Raw genomic sequence first — 18,017 nt, 5'->3', positions numbered from 1 at the left:
AGATACATTTATATTTCAAGTCGCCATATCTTCGTTCGATATTTTTTTACTTTTTTTTTAATCATAAAAAATCTAGAATACATCAGATTTAGATGAAACTTACAGGGAATATTACATTTAGTAACTGCTAGGGCTGGTCATTTGAATATTTTGAATAAGATGAAAGAGTTAGGAGTAATAATGGAAACGACTAATTTTTTTTTATTTTTCACGATTTTTACCGGACATTAAAATTTAAATGCCTGTATCCAAAAGTATAAAGGAAATTGTTCAATTACTCAATGACCAGCCCTAGGTGTGCCTACTGTATAATCATAGCCAAAATATAAAACAAATTGGTCCACATATTATGATGCTGTGCACTTTTAAATGTCGCTACTGGTATATGTACATGTGTACATACATCATTCTGTTTCACCTAAAATGTAGGCAACATGGATACCTATTTACCTGAGAAGTTTCAGCTCTTTACTCTAAATAGTTTAGAAAATTACCCCTAGGTGTCGCATACCCCCTTAAGACGGAAATGGGCAAGAACTGGTTTACCAAAAGAGTGGTTAATGAATGGAATAGACTTGGTAACCATGTAGCAAGTGCTGAAACAATTGGTTATTTTAAGAGAAGGTTAAATAACTTTATGGATACAGATGACAGGCGGTAAGGGTCATGGAACTGATTCGTGGAGGTCTTATGGTCTCTTGCAGTCTCTTCCATTCTTATGTTCTTATGAATACTTTTCTCTACAGTATTTCAAATTTTATTGTGTGATAAGAGGGAGGGTGGAGGGGGGTGGAGTGTATTTAGGGATGGAATGGGTGGGAATGGTTTTATGCCTTTTTCTTTTTGGCTACCTCCCTTGTAAGGGGGAAAAAGCCTTGGTATATGTATGTATGTATGAGATGCATTAAATTAAATGCTAGTCCTGGAAAAGAAAGTTCACAGATAAATTTGGAGAACCTCAATTTATATTCTATGTCAGCCTAATTCAGTTTAATCACCAAACACTTAGGGTGCACAGGTGATGCTTCAAAAGTACAAAATTAACACACAAACAGTACAAATAAAACACTTCGCAAATTCCAATATCCATAATGACCAAGCCCAATATCTAACCTTCTTCACCTTAAAAGAATGCAAGGTCTAGTTCTGTATTACTCTTATTTATGAGATTTTACCTCAATGATTAGATAATACAATTTTTCCAAATTTTATTAGTTTGTCCAATGAACTGCCATTGAAAAATTATAGTGTGGAGGTCTATGACACACGAAAAAGTTGTGTAAGTAACAAATGTGGATTACAATTTACCACCATTCCATCCTTGTGCATGGCATTAAAAAATGTTGGTAAAATAAAAAATCAACATACCTCTTGAGCTGCTCCAAACCCAAATGCAGACTCGGCAAAATCTTGTTCACCCATATCAAATCCTCTCCTAAAGTCACCAAAAATCTTACGAAATAGTTCCTCAGGATCTATGGTGGTTTGATACTGCCATCCTCCTTGGAAAGGATTTCCAGCTGTACCTGCTCCTTGTCTACCCATCTGCTCTGTAGTTCGGCCCATCGTGTCATACTGCTGACGTTTTTCTTCATCACCAAGCACCTAAAAATTGGCAGGACACCATTACAAACAACTATATGCAGTCTTGTTAGTCTTCATTTTTTTTTTTTCACAAGACTGGAGGACAATTTTTTTACTATTGGTGTTTTGCTTGAGCTCAAAAGGCACTGTGCAGGAAGGTACTGTGGGAGGTTTTGCAGATATATAGGATTGGGGGAAAGCTGTTAAGGGCAGTCAAGAGTTTTTATGAGAGCAGTAAAGCCTGTGGTAGATTTGGAAATGGAGAGAGCGAGTGGTTTGAGGTAAAGGTGGGATTGCAACAGAGATGTGTCGTGTTGCCATGGCTGTTCAATGTATACATGGATGGGCTGGTGCAGGAAGTAAATGCAAGGGTAATGGGCAGGGGACTGGAGATGGTAAAAGAAAATGGAGAAAAGTGGGAAGCAAGCCAATTTTTGTTAGATGATGACACAGCCCTTATGGTAGGGAGTTAGTGATGGAGTTTGGGAGGGTATGTGATAGGAGAAAATTGAAGGTAAATGTGGGTCAAAGTAAGGTGATGAGATGTGCAAGGGGAGAGGATGGCAGCAAGTTGGAAGCAAGTCTTAAAGGAGAGAGGCTGGGGGATGTGGATAGCTTTAGATACTTGGGGCTGCATGTAGCAGAAAAGGGAGGAGTGGAGGTGGAAGAAAATTGTAGACAGAGAGAAGCAAGTAAATGCCTTGGGGAATTAAAAGTGCTACAAGAAACTGGCATTTGGGAATGGGTGCAAAGAGGCGACTATATGGAGGGGTGATTGTCCCAATGGCACCCAATATAAAGAAGTTTTTCCATCTCTTTGTATCAGCTATGTCTATGTGTAAAGCCCTTCAGTATTACACTAACACCAACCCATTAGAAAAAATAATCAAAATAACATCCAATAAACCAGACACTGCTACCAAATATCTAACATACAGAAGTGAATTGAATCCTAATTTCAGTGTGCACTAGGTGTATTCTAGCAGTGTATCCAGATTACACACATACAAGCCTTTACACATCTACAATTAATGTCACATGATCTTAAAGTAGAGACAGGGAGGTGGAGTGCACTCTGCATAAACAACGATTGTGTCTGCAACAGGAGTCATGTCCAAACTGCATGCCACGTGTTATTAGATGTCCACTTACAGCACGCCTACAGGATAGATATCCTCATTTTGATATACCCAAGTTGAACTTGTTATTTGGTGAAGGGGACCATTTGGTCAATCTATGTAAATATGTTTATGAAGATGTGAAGGTTTACAGAAATATGTAACAATAGTAGTGGTATTTTTTTTTCAGGTTATGGAATTGATATAATATACTGGCACTTATTACGGAGAGGTATGAAATAACCTTATGTAGAAGGACTGGTATACCTGTAATGATATTCACAGTATAATTTGTTATCTGATGTTTATACATGATATTGTGTTGTTACCTCTGCTACTCATAGGGTGAACTATTTTGACATTTTTCACGTGGAAAAATTTGTGTTGTTCTATATATGACTATTTTACATTGGACCATGTAACTTAGAATGCACTATACATCTAAAATCCTTTGGTCTATAAAAAACTAATATAATAATTATGGGGCAGACCTGGAATTTAAGAGAAGCAGAAGAAAATTTTAAGTGTGTTTGAGCTGAAATGTCTGATAAGTAAGGTAGGGCTTACAAGGTTGGATGGGGAGAGATGAGGAGGTGAGGAGGAGAGCTGGGGTGGAAGAGATGGCTGATGAAAGATTAGTGAAAGGCATGGAAGGCAGAGGTGAAGGAAGTGAATCTGAGGGGGCGACTGAGGACGAGATGAATAGATGGGATGAAAGGGGGCATTGAGCAAGTGGGGAATGTCTGTTGAGCAAGGAAGGGAGAAGGCAAGAGACTGGGATGAGTGGAGAATGGCTGTGTATAAATGATACTGTGATGCAAGGGAGTGCTTTATACTAAATAAAAAAATAATTCTCCGGTTTGCGAGTTTTTCTCGAGACCCGTCAAAACGGTCGCACCAGACCCTGGGTAGGTGTAAGGGTTTATTCAGTTCGTTTCACGTTTTCAACTGGAACTGATCTGATTCACGTTGTTCATTTATTAATATTATGAGTTTTTTCGGAAATTCTTATCGTACAAGTACAGTGACGAAACTTTTGAAAAACTCGAGTTGTTTGACGGAGAAATTTTGCGAGAGAGTACGTGTGAGTTTGAAAAACATTACTTTGCGGGTTATAAGAATTTTACAAAACATGGGGGAAAATCGCATCATGGGGATTACCAAAGGTATTATTTGGAATAAGAAGAAGAACTCGAACAAGAATTCGAAGAAGAAGAAGAACTCGAAGAAGAACTCGAAGAAGAACTCAAAGAAGAACTTGAAGAAGAACTCGAAAAACTCGAAGAAAAAGAACTCGAAAAACTCAAAGAAGAATTCGAAGAACTCGAAGAAGAAGAAGCATTCAAAGAAGAACTCGAAGAAGCATTCAAAGAAGAACTCGAAGAAGAACTTGAAGAAGAACTTGAAGAAGAACTCGAAGAAGCATTCAAAGAAGAAAAACTCGAAGAAGAAGAAGAACTCGAAGAAGAACAACTCGAAGAAGAACTCGAAGAAGAAGAACTCGAAGAAGAAGAACTCAAAAAAGAAGAACTCAAAAAAGAAGAACTCGAAAAAGAAGAAGAACTCGAAAAAGAAGAAGAAGAACTCGAAGAAGAAGAACTCGAAGAAGAACTCGAAGAAGAAGAACTCGAAGAAGAAGAAGAACTCGAAGAAGAAGAAGAACTCGAAGAAGAAGAAGAAGAAGAAGAACTCGAAGAAGAAGAAGAAGAAGAAGAGCGAGCAGCGCCGCAGGCCAAGCCCCCCGGCGTAGCCGGGCCGGCGCAGCCGTGGGCTTGTATATATACAAATCATTTTTTGATGCAGCCCAATGGGATTTCTCCCCATCCTTTTTCTGCATGACAGGATGGATAGTGGGGATCACCGCTTAAAAAATGCAGCCTTGCTGTGAATGTGCTGGGTCCTGCTGCACTGCTTCTGACCCAGGATAGTGGGCAGGATACTGGGATGACCCATCATCCATGAGGAGCTAAGATGAGAGGGAGGAGAGGGTTGTGGATGGGAGTGGAATCATGCATATTGACTAGGCTACCTCCATTGTATGGGGTAAAAAGCCCTCGGCACATAGTGTTTAATGTGAAGAACAGTAAACAATAGAGGAAACTTTCTTATTGGCTTGTAATAATAGTAATAAACAATAGTTTTCTTGTAACAGGTATTTTTCTAATAAAAAACTATTTACATAGATCTTTTAATATGGGAGGGGAGAGAACCAAGATGCCATGGAAATTCAAAAAATATATATTGTACCTGAAGGATGTCAAACAATTTTTTTCCCATATGGGTGCATCAATTTGTGGAATGACCTTGACAAGGAAACATATCAGTCAAAACACATAAATGAATTTAAAAACTAGTTTGACCAATATAGATCTATTCCGAATATCACAATTATTCTGTATTTGGGATAGAGGACCTCTAGCAGGAGCTCAAGCAGACACAGTTTCCTCCATAACACTTGTGCCATAATCCACTGATGCTGCGAGCTCTCCAATAACAACAGCAAATTTATGATAATGTTCATTTCCTCTCCAAAATAATTCCTGAACCATTACCTCTACTGTCACTTTTAATTTCACCCATTTTCTCTCCACATCCCCAGTTTCAGTGCTTTTCAATTCATCTCAAACCTAATTTCATTATCATTTTGCAAAAGATTATGTTGGAAACAGCCAACACCTTACAAGTAGTGTACACCATTTCATCATCATCAAAAGCCATAGGAAGAACATTAAATGGGTTGTGTGTGTATGAAGGGGATGTGTGCTTTAATTTGATCACTAACCCCTCGTATGGAGGAAAGAATCTATGGTATATATAAATATTCAATGGAAGTAATGTATACATGTCTTTACATATCAATAACACACTTCTTAAAATGTGAAGGCATTACATGATTCATGTTATCTCAAACAACAATATTCCCACACACAAACACTTTCTTACATCTTACCTCATAGGCTTCTGAAACTTCTGTGAACTTTTTCTGTGCAGATGGGTCATTCTTGTTAACATCTGGGTGATGCTGTTTAGCTAACTTATAATAAGCCTTCTTGATATCTTTCTGAGAGGCATTTCTTGGGATACCTAACACTTCATAATAATCTCTCCCTAATACGGATGCTGATGTGTGAAACTGTGAAGCATGCAAGGGTTTACCTGCACAAAAAATGTAAGAAATAATATAAATCAATTCACTTCGACAATACATGGCCACCGATATACCAAATAAATCTACCAATGTTTCTCATTTCCCATCAATCAATCAGTTGTCCCAGGTCTCTCCTGAAGAAGAACCAAATCAAATGTAACCAGCAACAGGCACCAGATTAGCCCATAGGTCACTCAAAGAAGAGATAATGCATTGGTGGGTAAGGCTAGAGTACGGCAGTGTAGACTGGATGTTCAGTGTCTTCTGTGTGGTGATAACATCTGAAATAATTCATTTCTGTGGCTAGGACTATCCTGTGTTGGTAGTGTTATATAGCTGAATGATGACTGAACACAATCATGCTAGATTTATCTGTAGAGCTAATGTCATGTTTGGAGGAGTACAGAATTTGGTGGGCAACACTAAGAGTGACTGTTGTGATCTGTTTTGGCATCTGATCAGACTGCAGAAGAGTTTCATACATACATATACCAATGGCTTTTTCCCCATTACAAGGGAGTTAGCCAAAAACAAAGGCATAAAATCCACTCCCACCCATTCCATCTCCACATACTCCACTCCCATTCACCCCCCCCTCCCTCCCTCTTCTCTTGGCTCCTCTCTGGATGATGATTCATCCCTACATCTTGCAGTGCCCTGGGTCAAAAGCAATGTAGCAAGACAACATATCTACAGCAAGGCCACTTCATGCAGCAAATGAGAAGACAGGGAGAAATCCCTTTGGGCTGCATCAAAATATCATTCACACATACTCCTTCACCCCCCATCCCCCACCCACTTCCATGCATCACAACATCATCCATACACAACCATTCTCACTTATCACCTACACGATAAAGCATTAGAGAATTAAATATTAATTTTGCAAATTATAATACATGAACATATGCGATTTTCTTAGTGGAAATAAAAAACAAAAAACCTTGCTACAAACAAATTTACTAACGAATGAAGCCACTAGGATACAGTACGGATGCCATGCCAGTCCAGTCACTATCAGACGACAGCTTTAATGTTATGGATCAGGAGTTCTCCAACTCTTGGTGATGTTAAAGTGCTGTTACAAGGACAATAGGGCTTCCTTGGACTTTATGAGAGAACATGGGGTTCTGCCATCATCTGTTAATTGCCCAAGGTACAATAATAATCAGGCTGTCAGCATCTGTGACGACGACGAAGACCCAGATGATCCTTAGAATTTGAGATACTGAATTACTAAACATTGGTTAGGTTGTTAGGTTAGGTAGGTTAGGTTAGAATAGACTAATTTATCATAATTTCATTTCTTCGACCTCAGCACCTATCAAAACAAGAATGGCATATCATTCAACTGGAGTGACTTCATTAGTTTGAAAAAAAGTTTTAGCAACTTTTTTGTTATTAATTTCTGCCAAGAAAATCACATATTACATTGATCTATTATAATTTATAAAAATAATTAATTTTCTATTGCTATATCGCATAGGTGTGCACAACTAAAAATTTACCATTTATTTTAACTTCCTAATGCGTAGGTGTGCACAACTAAAATACCCAAGGTGAAAAATGTATTTGCATGATACTGGAATTGAACCTATTTTGCTTGCCTCCACACTAAATACAATTCAATAGGTGTACTTTTAGGATAAATATGAAGTTTCATTCTAAAATCATAATATAACATCTTAACTATACATGTACAGTCTTATGGACACACAAAACAGTTCTATCACAGTATCACACACATTTTCTTCTGCTTTCTTTATTGCACTCTTGAAGGATCTATTTTTTTTCTATGGGATGGTTATATCAAGTTGAGTTAAGTTAGGTTAGGTTCAGTTGGGATAGGTTGGAAGCTACTGGACGACATAGGTTTCATGTTTATCCGTGCTTTTGTGATTCTGGAATTCACCCACAAAACTATGTTGAGTGATGGAACTAAAACAACTAATATCCAACTCAATACTAGGAGTAACAATAAATGAAAAATGAGAAATGACAAATCAATAAACACATTTTCTAAGTATAAAAATTTAGACTATACATATCCCACAATCTCAGTCACATAATACACAAGTAATTACTTTACATTCTACAATACAGCTCAGCCATACTGCTAATATTGTAACTAATTATGCTATGTCGTCAAATAAACAATGTTGTAAACATTCATAAATAAAATTCATCATTAAACTTTAATAACCATCAAGGTCTTGCGGTCTACAAACGAACATAATTACGTAACCGGTGTTTTGGATGTGGTATATCACAAACTTGACCCATTTACTATTACTCATTTACTTTAACGGCTAGTATAACTAGAGACTATATAATTTCGTAAGTTCTAGGAATTCAAATACTTAGTATAGATTCAAGAGCAATGCAGACGACGCAAGTTAAATTACTTACCAATTTTTGACAGTAATATTTGAGTCCTATACCGTCCTAATTTAGGCGATATAAAACTGCATGTGGCTAGAACTGGGGTGTGTATTCTCAATAATGTCGTATAGCGTGCTACTAAAGTAATATTTGTGTGCCATACCCTTGCTAAATGCACGAACCCCATGCTTCCAGCCATTGTTGTGGCCACAACAACGATTCATAACCCAGTTTCGCGCTAGATTCGAACAATTCGAGTAAGTTTCATAACCCTTATGATCCCGTACAAATGATGCAACTCTGTAAACAATACAAATCATCTGCAATTATGACATTATGTTCTTGCATTCATAACCAAAATCACGATCGTTATGTAGTATTTTTATGCATAACCCTGATAAAACAGTATTTACCTGTTCTGACAATCTAAAGCAAGAATCCATGTACAAAATTTCCATATAAGTCCTACACTTGGTGTGTGTTGTTGGATATCGCGAAACATGACTAAATTTGACCAATTATAAGAAAATATTAACAAAATATGTGTGTGGCTTCATATAGATGTGTTTTGAATGTTTCATGTTAATTATCATGATGTTTGGTGTTTTTGAACTGACACTGTTGACATTATTGTATCGGGTATTGATAACTGATATAATTATATTCCATGTAATCAATATTCAAGCAATTTTAGCGTCCTTCAGACCAGAATCGAGCTATTTTCTATTGTATCTGGAGACTAACATATAGCACATCCTATTCATTTTTTTCTTACTTTTTCTACCTACTTTTCATCACCAATTCCTTGACTCCACCTCTTTGGCGTTATAGGCCTCATTTTCTTGTAATATCGTTTGGGAAAATTACCAAAAATCTGCAGGAAAATGAATAGTTTAATCAACTTATTTATAAAAACAACCCGAATAATAGAAAGTCAAGAAGTGTGTCTGTGGAATGGTAAATATAAAAAAAATGTGTATAAGTACGCGCATAGTTTAATTGTACTGTATTGTTACAAAAAAGTAAAAAAGAAAATACTGTAGAAGACATTTTCAAACCAACCTCTGGAGAGGCAAGGGAAAGCACATTCTCTCTCTCTCTCTCTCTCTGTCTGTGTGTGTGTGTGTGGTGTGTGTGTGTGTGTGTGTGTGTGTGATTCACCATGGTCTTTGGATCACGTGTTGGACTCGTGATCGACAGCTATTTCCCTCCCGAAAGAGAGTTCAGAGCTCGTATGACCGATCTATGGGTAATGCTGTGACCCTACACGCACACACACACCCAACTCCCCGCCCACGAGAGTTGGAGTAACGACTCGAAGCGCAGCGATACTGAAATTATTTCAACCCTGGGCAGGATTCGAACCCGTGCAGCCGTAATGACAGTCGGGGACTACCAACCGCACCACCGAATCGCGCGCGCGAGCGCGTTTGTGTGTGTGTGTGTGTGTGTGACGATAGTTTCTTCTTATATATATATATATATATATATATATATATATATATATATGTATATATATATATATGTATATATATATATATACACTCGTGGCGCAGTTGGTAGAGTTTCCGGCTGCCACTACAACGGTCCGGGTTCGAATCCCGCCCCGAGCTGAAACAATTACAGTACCGCTGCGCTGCGAGTCGTTACTCCAATTCTCGTGAGCGGGGAGTTGGGTGTGTGTGTGCGTGTAAGGTCACATCATTACCCATAGATCGGTCATATACGAGTTCTGAGCTCTCTTCCGGGAGGGAAAATATTGTCGATCACGAGTCCAACACTTTTGGTACACTAAGAACGTCTACATATGAATATGCTGACTCAACTGCGGTCTTTGACTAGTTATTGGTAAAATTCATTAGGATATTATGAAGCTGTTAGAGTTCAGGACAGATCTTTCAGTAGATTGAATAATGAAGTGTTGGAGGAAGAGCCTTTGTGTGGACCGAATGATGCAGTGTTTGTTCGCAATTATGGTAAAGGTTCTCCGTGGGTGGTACGAAAGATTGATGAAGTACTTGATTCAAGAAATTGTAAGGTAAAGGTTCAGAGTTTGGGAAATATAATTTGGAAAAGACAAGCCTAGATTTGTAGGTGATTCTGGCCAACCTAAGAGTAACCATTCAATCTTCCATAGACAACTCTTCTGTTGGAGTAGATGTTTCTAGTAATCCAATGTTGGATTCACGTGAGTGAAGATGATACTAATGTAGAACTTCCAAGAGAAGACCTTGTAAGTAATAACCAAGATCTGTAACTATAAGTTAAGTGTTTATTAAAAAGGGGGGAAATGTAGCGTTTTGTAACCCTGCTCCGATTGGGTGAATCCTGTTGTCATGGTCGTTATATCCCAACCGAGAGGTCGTATTAAATCCAAGTTAAGACTAATCGGTTAGTATCACTCTTAATCAACCCCATCCAGAATATGAAGGTAGGATCATGCAACTAGAAATACACACAGTGCTTTGTTGTTGATATTCATCTACCTGTTGTAACTGCTTGCAAAGACAAAAACGTTCCAAGGTTGGTCGGCTTTTATGAAAGCCAAACAGACAAGGAATAAAGAAATCATGCTTCAAAACAAGAAAAGAAAAAAATTGTATAAGTTTTTGCATAAATCACAACAAACAGTTCGAAAAACGCCAGAGACTTACAGCTAGAGGCTTGGGTATTATTTCATCTGGCTTATAAATAGGAATGATTACGGGTGTCTTGAGTCTGATGTTCTTAGTTATGCCCCAGACCTTGATGCAGTAGGAAGTTCGTTCTGCAAAGTCATGCAGGCGTTCAATGCCATAAATAATACGATCCTCGCCAAGTGTAGCGAGACTACCTGCTAATAAGTGGTGGGTATTTATTGGAGGCTGTTCTTTCCTTGACCCTTGAAACTGGAGAATGATATAGTTTCAGAGTGGAAATATTAGGAAAAAGATGAATAAATCACTGAGGTCTTCAGTCACTCTGTGTCCTTTCTTACGAGGACGACTGGTGTCCCCAGAGGGGCAAGGCCTCAGAAATACCTGTCTCCTCTCCACTGAACTTGCCTCCTTAGACAATCTAGTTGAGATGATCTAGAAATTCATAGACATTGTAACTCTTGAAAATGTGCAAGGAGAGCTACTAGGCTGGTGCCACAATTGAAAGGTCTGACATATGAAGAACGTCTGAGAAAGCTGAGACTCCCAACTTTGGCTTACAGAAGAGTAAGGGGAGATATGATAGAAGTTTTCAAGATCTTAAGTGGAAGATATGATGAAGAATGTAGCGAGGGAGTATTACAATGTCGACAATAAAACACTACTAGGGGACACTCTTGTAAGCTGTTCAAGACAAGGTAAAGACTGGATATCAGGAAATACTCTTTCCCATGTAGAGTGGTTAATAACTGGAATAGTTTGCCGGAGTCGGTAGTCTCGGCATCCTCAGTGCACCAATTTGAAGCTCGGCTGGACAAGTTGTAGAGCTCCAATAGTCCAATACACACCACCACCAAACGAGAGTATTATTTACGTAGATCTGGAGTCACAGGCGTAAGCCTCTTCCAGGGGATCTTCTGTGAGTATCTGTGTGAGTATCTGTGAGTATTCTAAGTCGTCTAGTGACATCCAGAAGTGCATGAGTTGATCTATTTGTAATCCGTGCGTTTGTAGTCCTTAAACGAGTTTGGAAAGGTAATGATCGTACCTATTTTAATTCCTTTGTTTTGAACAAATATGTTGACCAAGAGTGCTCGGGGTTGCATCACCCTTCTGCGGGTTTTTTTAACCCGCAGAAGGTGCCAGTGTAGTTATATCCGTATTCCTGCCAGTGTAGTTATATCCGTATTCCTATCCTTGTGGGTAATCAAGTGGTGAGCACTGAAACTATTGGTTGTTTTAAAAGATTAGACAACTATATTGATGGGGATAATAGGTTGTAATGGACGTGGAGCTGCTTATGTATCCTTCACCATTATTAATCATCACCCACCACGCACGTGATCCACATGCTTGCAACAGAGCGAGACTTCCTCTTGCTTACCTTGCATTTCCCACGACATGCACCCCTAACACAGCACAATTTGAAGACAAACAAGTATAGATACCTAGTGTCACCAGACTAACGTATCATAAATCCTTTTATTATAACTGCCCTAGTGTATTACGCATAAACTAACATAGATATAATATACCTAACAATATCCACCAATTATACAACTAACCCTTATATATCTAAACCGTCCCCAATCCATAGATTAACGAGACTAACGCCTTTGCTTACAGCAACCCTTCTAACCCTATATATTCTATGACATCCATGTAATGTTGGCAGAGCTGGAGTAGGTGAAGAACCTACTGCCAGAGGCTGGGTAGGTCACGAACCTACCGGCCGGAGGTCAGAGCTATCGTGCCCTAGGTCAAGGCCTGGCACTTATTGTATTTAGCCCCAAAGGGCATAATCTCAAATGTGTTCTTTAAAATAAACAACGAAACAGGTATACAACTGGTGTCCAGCGGTGCTCTCACTAACGGTATACACTGGTATACACCAGGTATACAACTGGTGTCCAGCGGTGCTCTCACCCACACCATATATAACGGTTACTCAACCATACCATAGCGGTATACACTGGTATACACAGGTATACAACTGGTGACAGCGGTGCTCTCACCCACACCATATTTTAACGGTTATTCAACCGTACTACAAAGGTATACACTTAGTGTAGGCATTATTGTTATCAACAACTTCGATGCCCAGCGTGCACACACGCATATGAAGCCAGAAGTACTCAAACGTCTCTCCAACATCTTCCAACGAACTCTCCAGAGACCATCTGTTGTCACGAGTCCTCCCATGGGACAGTATATTGTCCCTAAGTAGCCAGAGGACTCGATTTTTCCATCCAACACCCGAAACCGAAGAATAGGCCTAGCCGAATTTCGGGTCAGACACCCGAAACATCTGTTTGATCGAAAGAAGTCGCCAGTGTGTCGCCGAAACTCCTGGACACCTGCACCGCGCGCCTCTCATCGTCTCATTCAACCGTACCTTGTTTATAAATATATATATATATATATATATATATATATATATATACATATATATATATATATATATATATATATATATATATATATATACATATATATGGCAACCCTTGTAAATGTTTAATCTGGCAACCCCCCGAGTCTCCCTCGGAGGTTGCATTGTATATGTAGAGCAGAGAGCAGTCTGGAACATTAAAGTAAAGACAACTCCCAGACTTTAATTCACCAATGTAGAAGTAAACAACAACTCTAAATATGGTCTCTTGCAATTTCCTTCATTATTACGTTCTTATTGTTTGCCTGTGTGTTTTGTGCACTCTCCTTTTCCACTGGTTCCTCTTTCTCTCGGCGGTAAATAAGGCAATTCTGGCATTTATTTATTTATTTGTATGTTTATTATTTATTTATTTTTATTCGTTTATTTTTTATAATTTTTAGCTACTTCGTTTGTGTACAAACGACTTATATCTCTTGTTTTTCAGATTTCCAAATGTCAAATCACTCTGGCGTCATACAGAGAGAAGCTGAATGACGAACTAAGCAAAGTTAAACCTATACGGATGCTAGACACATTGTTGAGATGTTCTTACGGAAGTCGAGGATATTGAAACCGAAGTCGTTTCTATCCAAACGATGTCGCAAAAGCAATTACTATGCTAGCCTAGTGTACGGCGCCTTTCTGTCTCTTTGTAGTCATCATATCTCTTCTTAAAAACATTTTAAGTAGAAATTCATACACGCCAAAAACAGGAGACGATGTGAAATAATTTCATTCTGGCTGAATGTAAACAATGATCAAATGAGAGCCGGCATATTTTCCTCCAGCCAATATTTGAATGTTAAATTGTACAAAATTAATTTGGTTAACTCGTTTATAGGACTGCACAGCTTTCTTATCAAATCATACCGTAGGTGATGCATGTAAATTAGTATTGGGTTATTCATTAATGAATTCAATAAACATAATTAAATAAAATATATTATTCAGTGTAAATTGAATAGTCATTCTCGGTCTACGTGACTCGAATTAATTGGAAATGGACAATACTGATACCAAGTATCTACATCTAAGCTCTTCTCACATCTACGCCTAGTATTTTGTCGGTGGACATAGCGTTTCTATCCTTGGGGACAACATTGCGTCGAAGAGGTGGAGTCTGAAATGCGAAAGGAGAGGTGGGAGGCAAAAAAGAAAAAGTTCAAAATTGTTCAACATTCTTTTCTGAGTGCAGATTCTTCTCCAGTCATAAGAGAATGCTGCGTGACTCTGGTCCATATGGATGTCACAAAATAAAGTATATAGAAATATATAATAAAAATTATGGAGTTAAAATCTCATAGGGTGATACACTTACAAGTTTTCTTTTGATATGCTTTAAAGAAAACGTTATGTTTATGGTAGACCATCCTATTTTGACAGGTTGGTTTTTATTTAATCATACTGCGGATTCAGTATAATATTGTGACATAAATATTGAATAATTAAATGAAATTCACATATGTATAAGTATATTATGCTACATTTATACTATATACTATGATATTACTTAATAAAACCAACAACAAACTGTTATCACCGATTCAATTTATTGTTCTTACTGTTTATGTTAGCAGACGTAATACTATGAAATATATTGTATTCAGTTATTACTATTCCCGTTTTACTTGGGGTTTATATTCCCCAAAAGGGCAAAATTTAGAGTCTTATTGTTCAAGAGGTCTACCGAACCATTTAATTTCTGTCTTTTTTATTTTGTTTTCTTTCAGGGAACCATTATTTTTCTAAAAGGGGAAATTGAGGCTCCTCTTCTTCAAAAGCTACGAACCAAATTTTGTTGAATAAATTGGGAAAACTTATTTGCTCATCTGATGATTCAATCAGTTAGTGGTAGTAAATTATAAACTTGTCTCTCCTGAGTCATGTCACCCGGCGACAACAGACCCTCAATAATACATTTCCACCCAGAGAGGAACAGGAATCGTTGCCACACTTTGTAACTCGAGATAACAACGGCTCCCATTACTAATATTACTGTTGTCGCTGATTTCATTATCATTGTTATAGTTTGGTTCTCACATGGCAGTGATTGTCATTATTATTACTTCTATCGTTATCTTTACAATTGATTATATAATTTTCATAGTCATTGTAACGATTTACCTTAATAATTCATTATTTATAATGACACGTTCCTTATCAGAGGGAAAAAGTCTTTTGGTGTGGAGAATCTTAGAATGCGTGAGTTTATTCCTTTCGCCTACAGTCGGAGATATCTTGCTTTTGTCTTCTCGTCCGATTTCTGGCCGGCGAAAGGAGCGACCCCACCGGTCACCATTGGAGGCCCTTGCAGTGTGTACGATCCACGCCTTTGGACTCCTGGAACTGGTTCGGCATCGAGCTCTGGACAGACCTCATCCAGTGTGTACCCCCTCCTTCATCCTCCCCCGTGGCAATCTCCCTGCGCCAACTTCCAAATCTTCCACCTCAACCGGAAGAAGGCTGACTGCCACCCGGTGTAATAACCCAAACTTGATCCTACCCAGAATAAAGCAGGGTATAGTTTGGCCCAGGCCAGAGTATGCCTCGGGGGATATATCATCCTAGACCAGACTATATGTCCTGGGGTATAAATTAGTCTAGGCCAGACTATATCCCTTTTCTGCATAGATATCTAAATTGTATGTACACAGTTTTGGTCCATAACTAGGTCGGATGTGAAAAAATGAAAAATGAATAAATGAATAAACAAATAAATAGATAGGTAAATAGAATAGATAAATATATAATGATAAGTAATAAACAAACATATAAATGATAATAATTCATAAAACAGGTAAATAGTAATAAAAAAATAATAGTAATAATGATTTAATAAATAAAATTAAATACAATAGATAATAATGTCAGGCATTACAAGATATTGCTTAGGTGTTTATCTAAATCCATCTTAAAACTTCGAACTGTACTATATTGCACAGCCCCTGCAAGAATTTTATTTCATTCATTTACTACACGGCTGACGAAGTTGTTTCTACCCACTTTCAAATTAAATGTACTTTTTAACAGTTTGAGACCATTATTTCTTATCTGATTCGCATTCCTTGTGAAAATTTCGTCATTTTTTTATGTCAATTCCTTTAAGAATATTAAAGACTTGTATCAAATCACCCCCAAGTCTACGTTTTTTAGGAAAATAGATTAATATGTTTTAATCGATTTTCGTATGATTCAATTTTAATATTTTGAATCAGTTTTGTGGCTCGCCGTTGTCCCTTTTCCAATCTGTCAATGCCTTTAATGAGATTTGGTGACCATACGGGTACAGCATATTCCAAATGTGGAGGAACCAACGATTTATATAGCTTGTTAATGACAGATAGGCTTTTAAAATCAAAAGATCACGCATCACGCCATAGAACCTTATATGCTTTGTCTGAGGTGAATATCAATGTACACAGTATATTCACTCACTAATATCTCCAAACAGATCAAACATTTGGCACAGGACTTCAACGTAATTTCTTACACACATGTATAAGGTATTGCATGGGAACGTGTATCGTAGCAGCGGGGATCCATTCAGTACACTTAGGTCTCTTAATCCAACATTCGCCAACCCCCACTTGTACGGACGTTCGGGCTCAGGACATAAACCCACTTCAGGACATAAACCACCACCAATTCCCGAAGTGGGTTAATGTCTTGGGCCCAAATGTGCACAAGTGGCGGCTGGCGAGTGTTAGATTTAGAGACTTAGGTGTATACTGCCAGCTTTACTCTCAGAGTAACATTCCTCTGAAGAAGCTATAAACGAAACCGGTCAGGAATAAACTCGGAGCGAGACCCGTGACTCTCTCTTTTCCCACCTTTTTCAATGTGTATATTTATTCACTTGGGCAGCCTGTGGTCTTACATTTCAGTGACTAAAGGTAGGCTAAGTTTTTCAGTAAATATTTTTATCTGCAAATACAATAGCCTATTTTTTGCATTTAATTTTTAGGAAAATCAAACACTGATTAACAAATGCAGTACAGTACTGTCTGGTAAAGAACCAATGATCATGTCTCACCAGTTAAAAACAGTTATCGAGGAAACAACATTTTGAGGTCATACATGAAATTCTGTATGTAACGTTCCATATAATAAAGGTATCAGTCATTCAATGACAGCCATGGGTTTTAATATGCATAGCTATGATATAACAGCGTTATGAAAATCACCATATTTCGACATATGTATATGTGCAAACGAGTGCTGGAGGGGTGAATGACAAATAATGTGAGCTGGTCACATGATTGGCTAGCCTTGACCCGTCTGCCCAAACCCAACCTTCTCTTGGCGTAAGAACAGGTGGAGGAGGGCAATAATAAAGATTGGTGTATTGAGTTAACAGTGGTACAGAGATACAGTGACGATATACAATTTGCGCTGATTTTAGAAGTAGTCCTGTGTGAGTACATAATGTGATTTTATTTGTACAATGTACGTACTACGTGCAAGCTGGATCGCTTACTGAGACAAAATGTATCTAATCTATTAAGGTTGCACATCGCTTATTTTGTCCACCATACAGTTTGATAACATTATCAGATTGCGGCCAAATTAACCCCTGCCCGGAATAAACACGGATAAAAATGTTGAACTGTAATATTCTGTGCTGTTGGTTCTTTAGACAGTTTCCTTGACCTACCGCATCCTGCTGCTTACGTGCTGAATTGCTTTAACCTTCAAGTGGCATGAGTTAATAAGAACCA

The 18,017-nt window shown here is 38.0% G+C and overlaps 2 protein-coding genes across 3 annotated transcripts in view; one reads left to right on the top strand and one right to left on the bottom strand.

The window, feature by feature from the left end:
• Positions 1–8,467, bottom strand: part of LOC143024664 (dnaJ homolog l(2)tid, mitochondrial) — a 28,115-nt gene extending 19,648 nt beyond the window's left edge. For both annotated transcript variants that reach the window (XM_076183647.1, XM_076183638.1), the window contains exons 1-3: positions 8,260–8,467; positions 5,653–5,858; positions 1,369–1,605 (exon numbers count right to left, since the gene is read on the bottom strand). In XM_076183647.1, the coding sequence (XP_076039762.1) occupies positions 1,369–1,605; positions 5,653–5,858; positions 8,260–8,431 (615 nt within the window). In that variant the 5' untranslated portion in view covers positions 8,432–8,467. The remainder of the gene's footprint in view (positions 1–1,368; positions 1,606–5,652; positions 5,859–8,259) is intronic.
• A 9,465-nt stretch (positions 8,468–17,932) lies between these two features.
• Positions 17,933–18,017, top strand: part of LOC143031018 (arylalkylamine N-acetyltransferase 1-like) — a 16,986-nt gene continuing 16,901 nt past the window's right edge. Inside the window, exon 1 of the mRNA XM_076194360.1 lies at positions 17,933–18,017. This exon is cut by the window's right edge and continues 135 nt beyond it. The gene's annotated coding sequence lies outside the window, so the exon portion shown is untranslated.

The sequence above is a fragment of the Oratosquilla oratoria genome, chromosome 1 (genome assembly GCF_046742065.1).
Source record: "Oratosquilla oratoria isolate Oo_2021 chromosome 1, ASM4674206v1, whole genome shotgun sequence".
Lineage (NCBI taxonomy): Eukaryota > Metazoa > Arthropoda > Malacostraca > Stomatopoda > Squillidae > Oratosquilla > Oratosquilla oratoria.
Note: the sequence above shows the minus strand (reverse complement) of the source record. Positions and strands in the feature narration are given on the sequence as shown.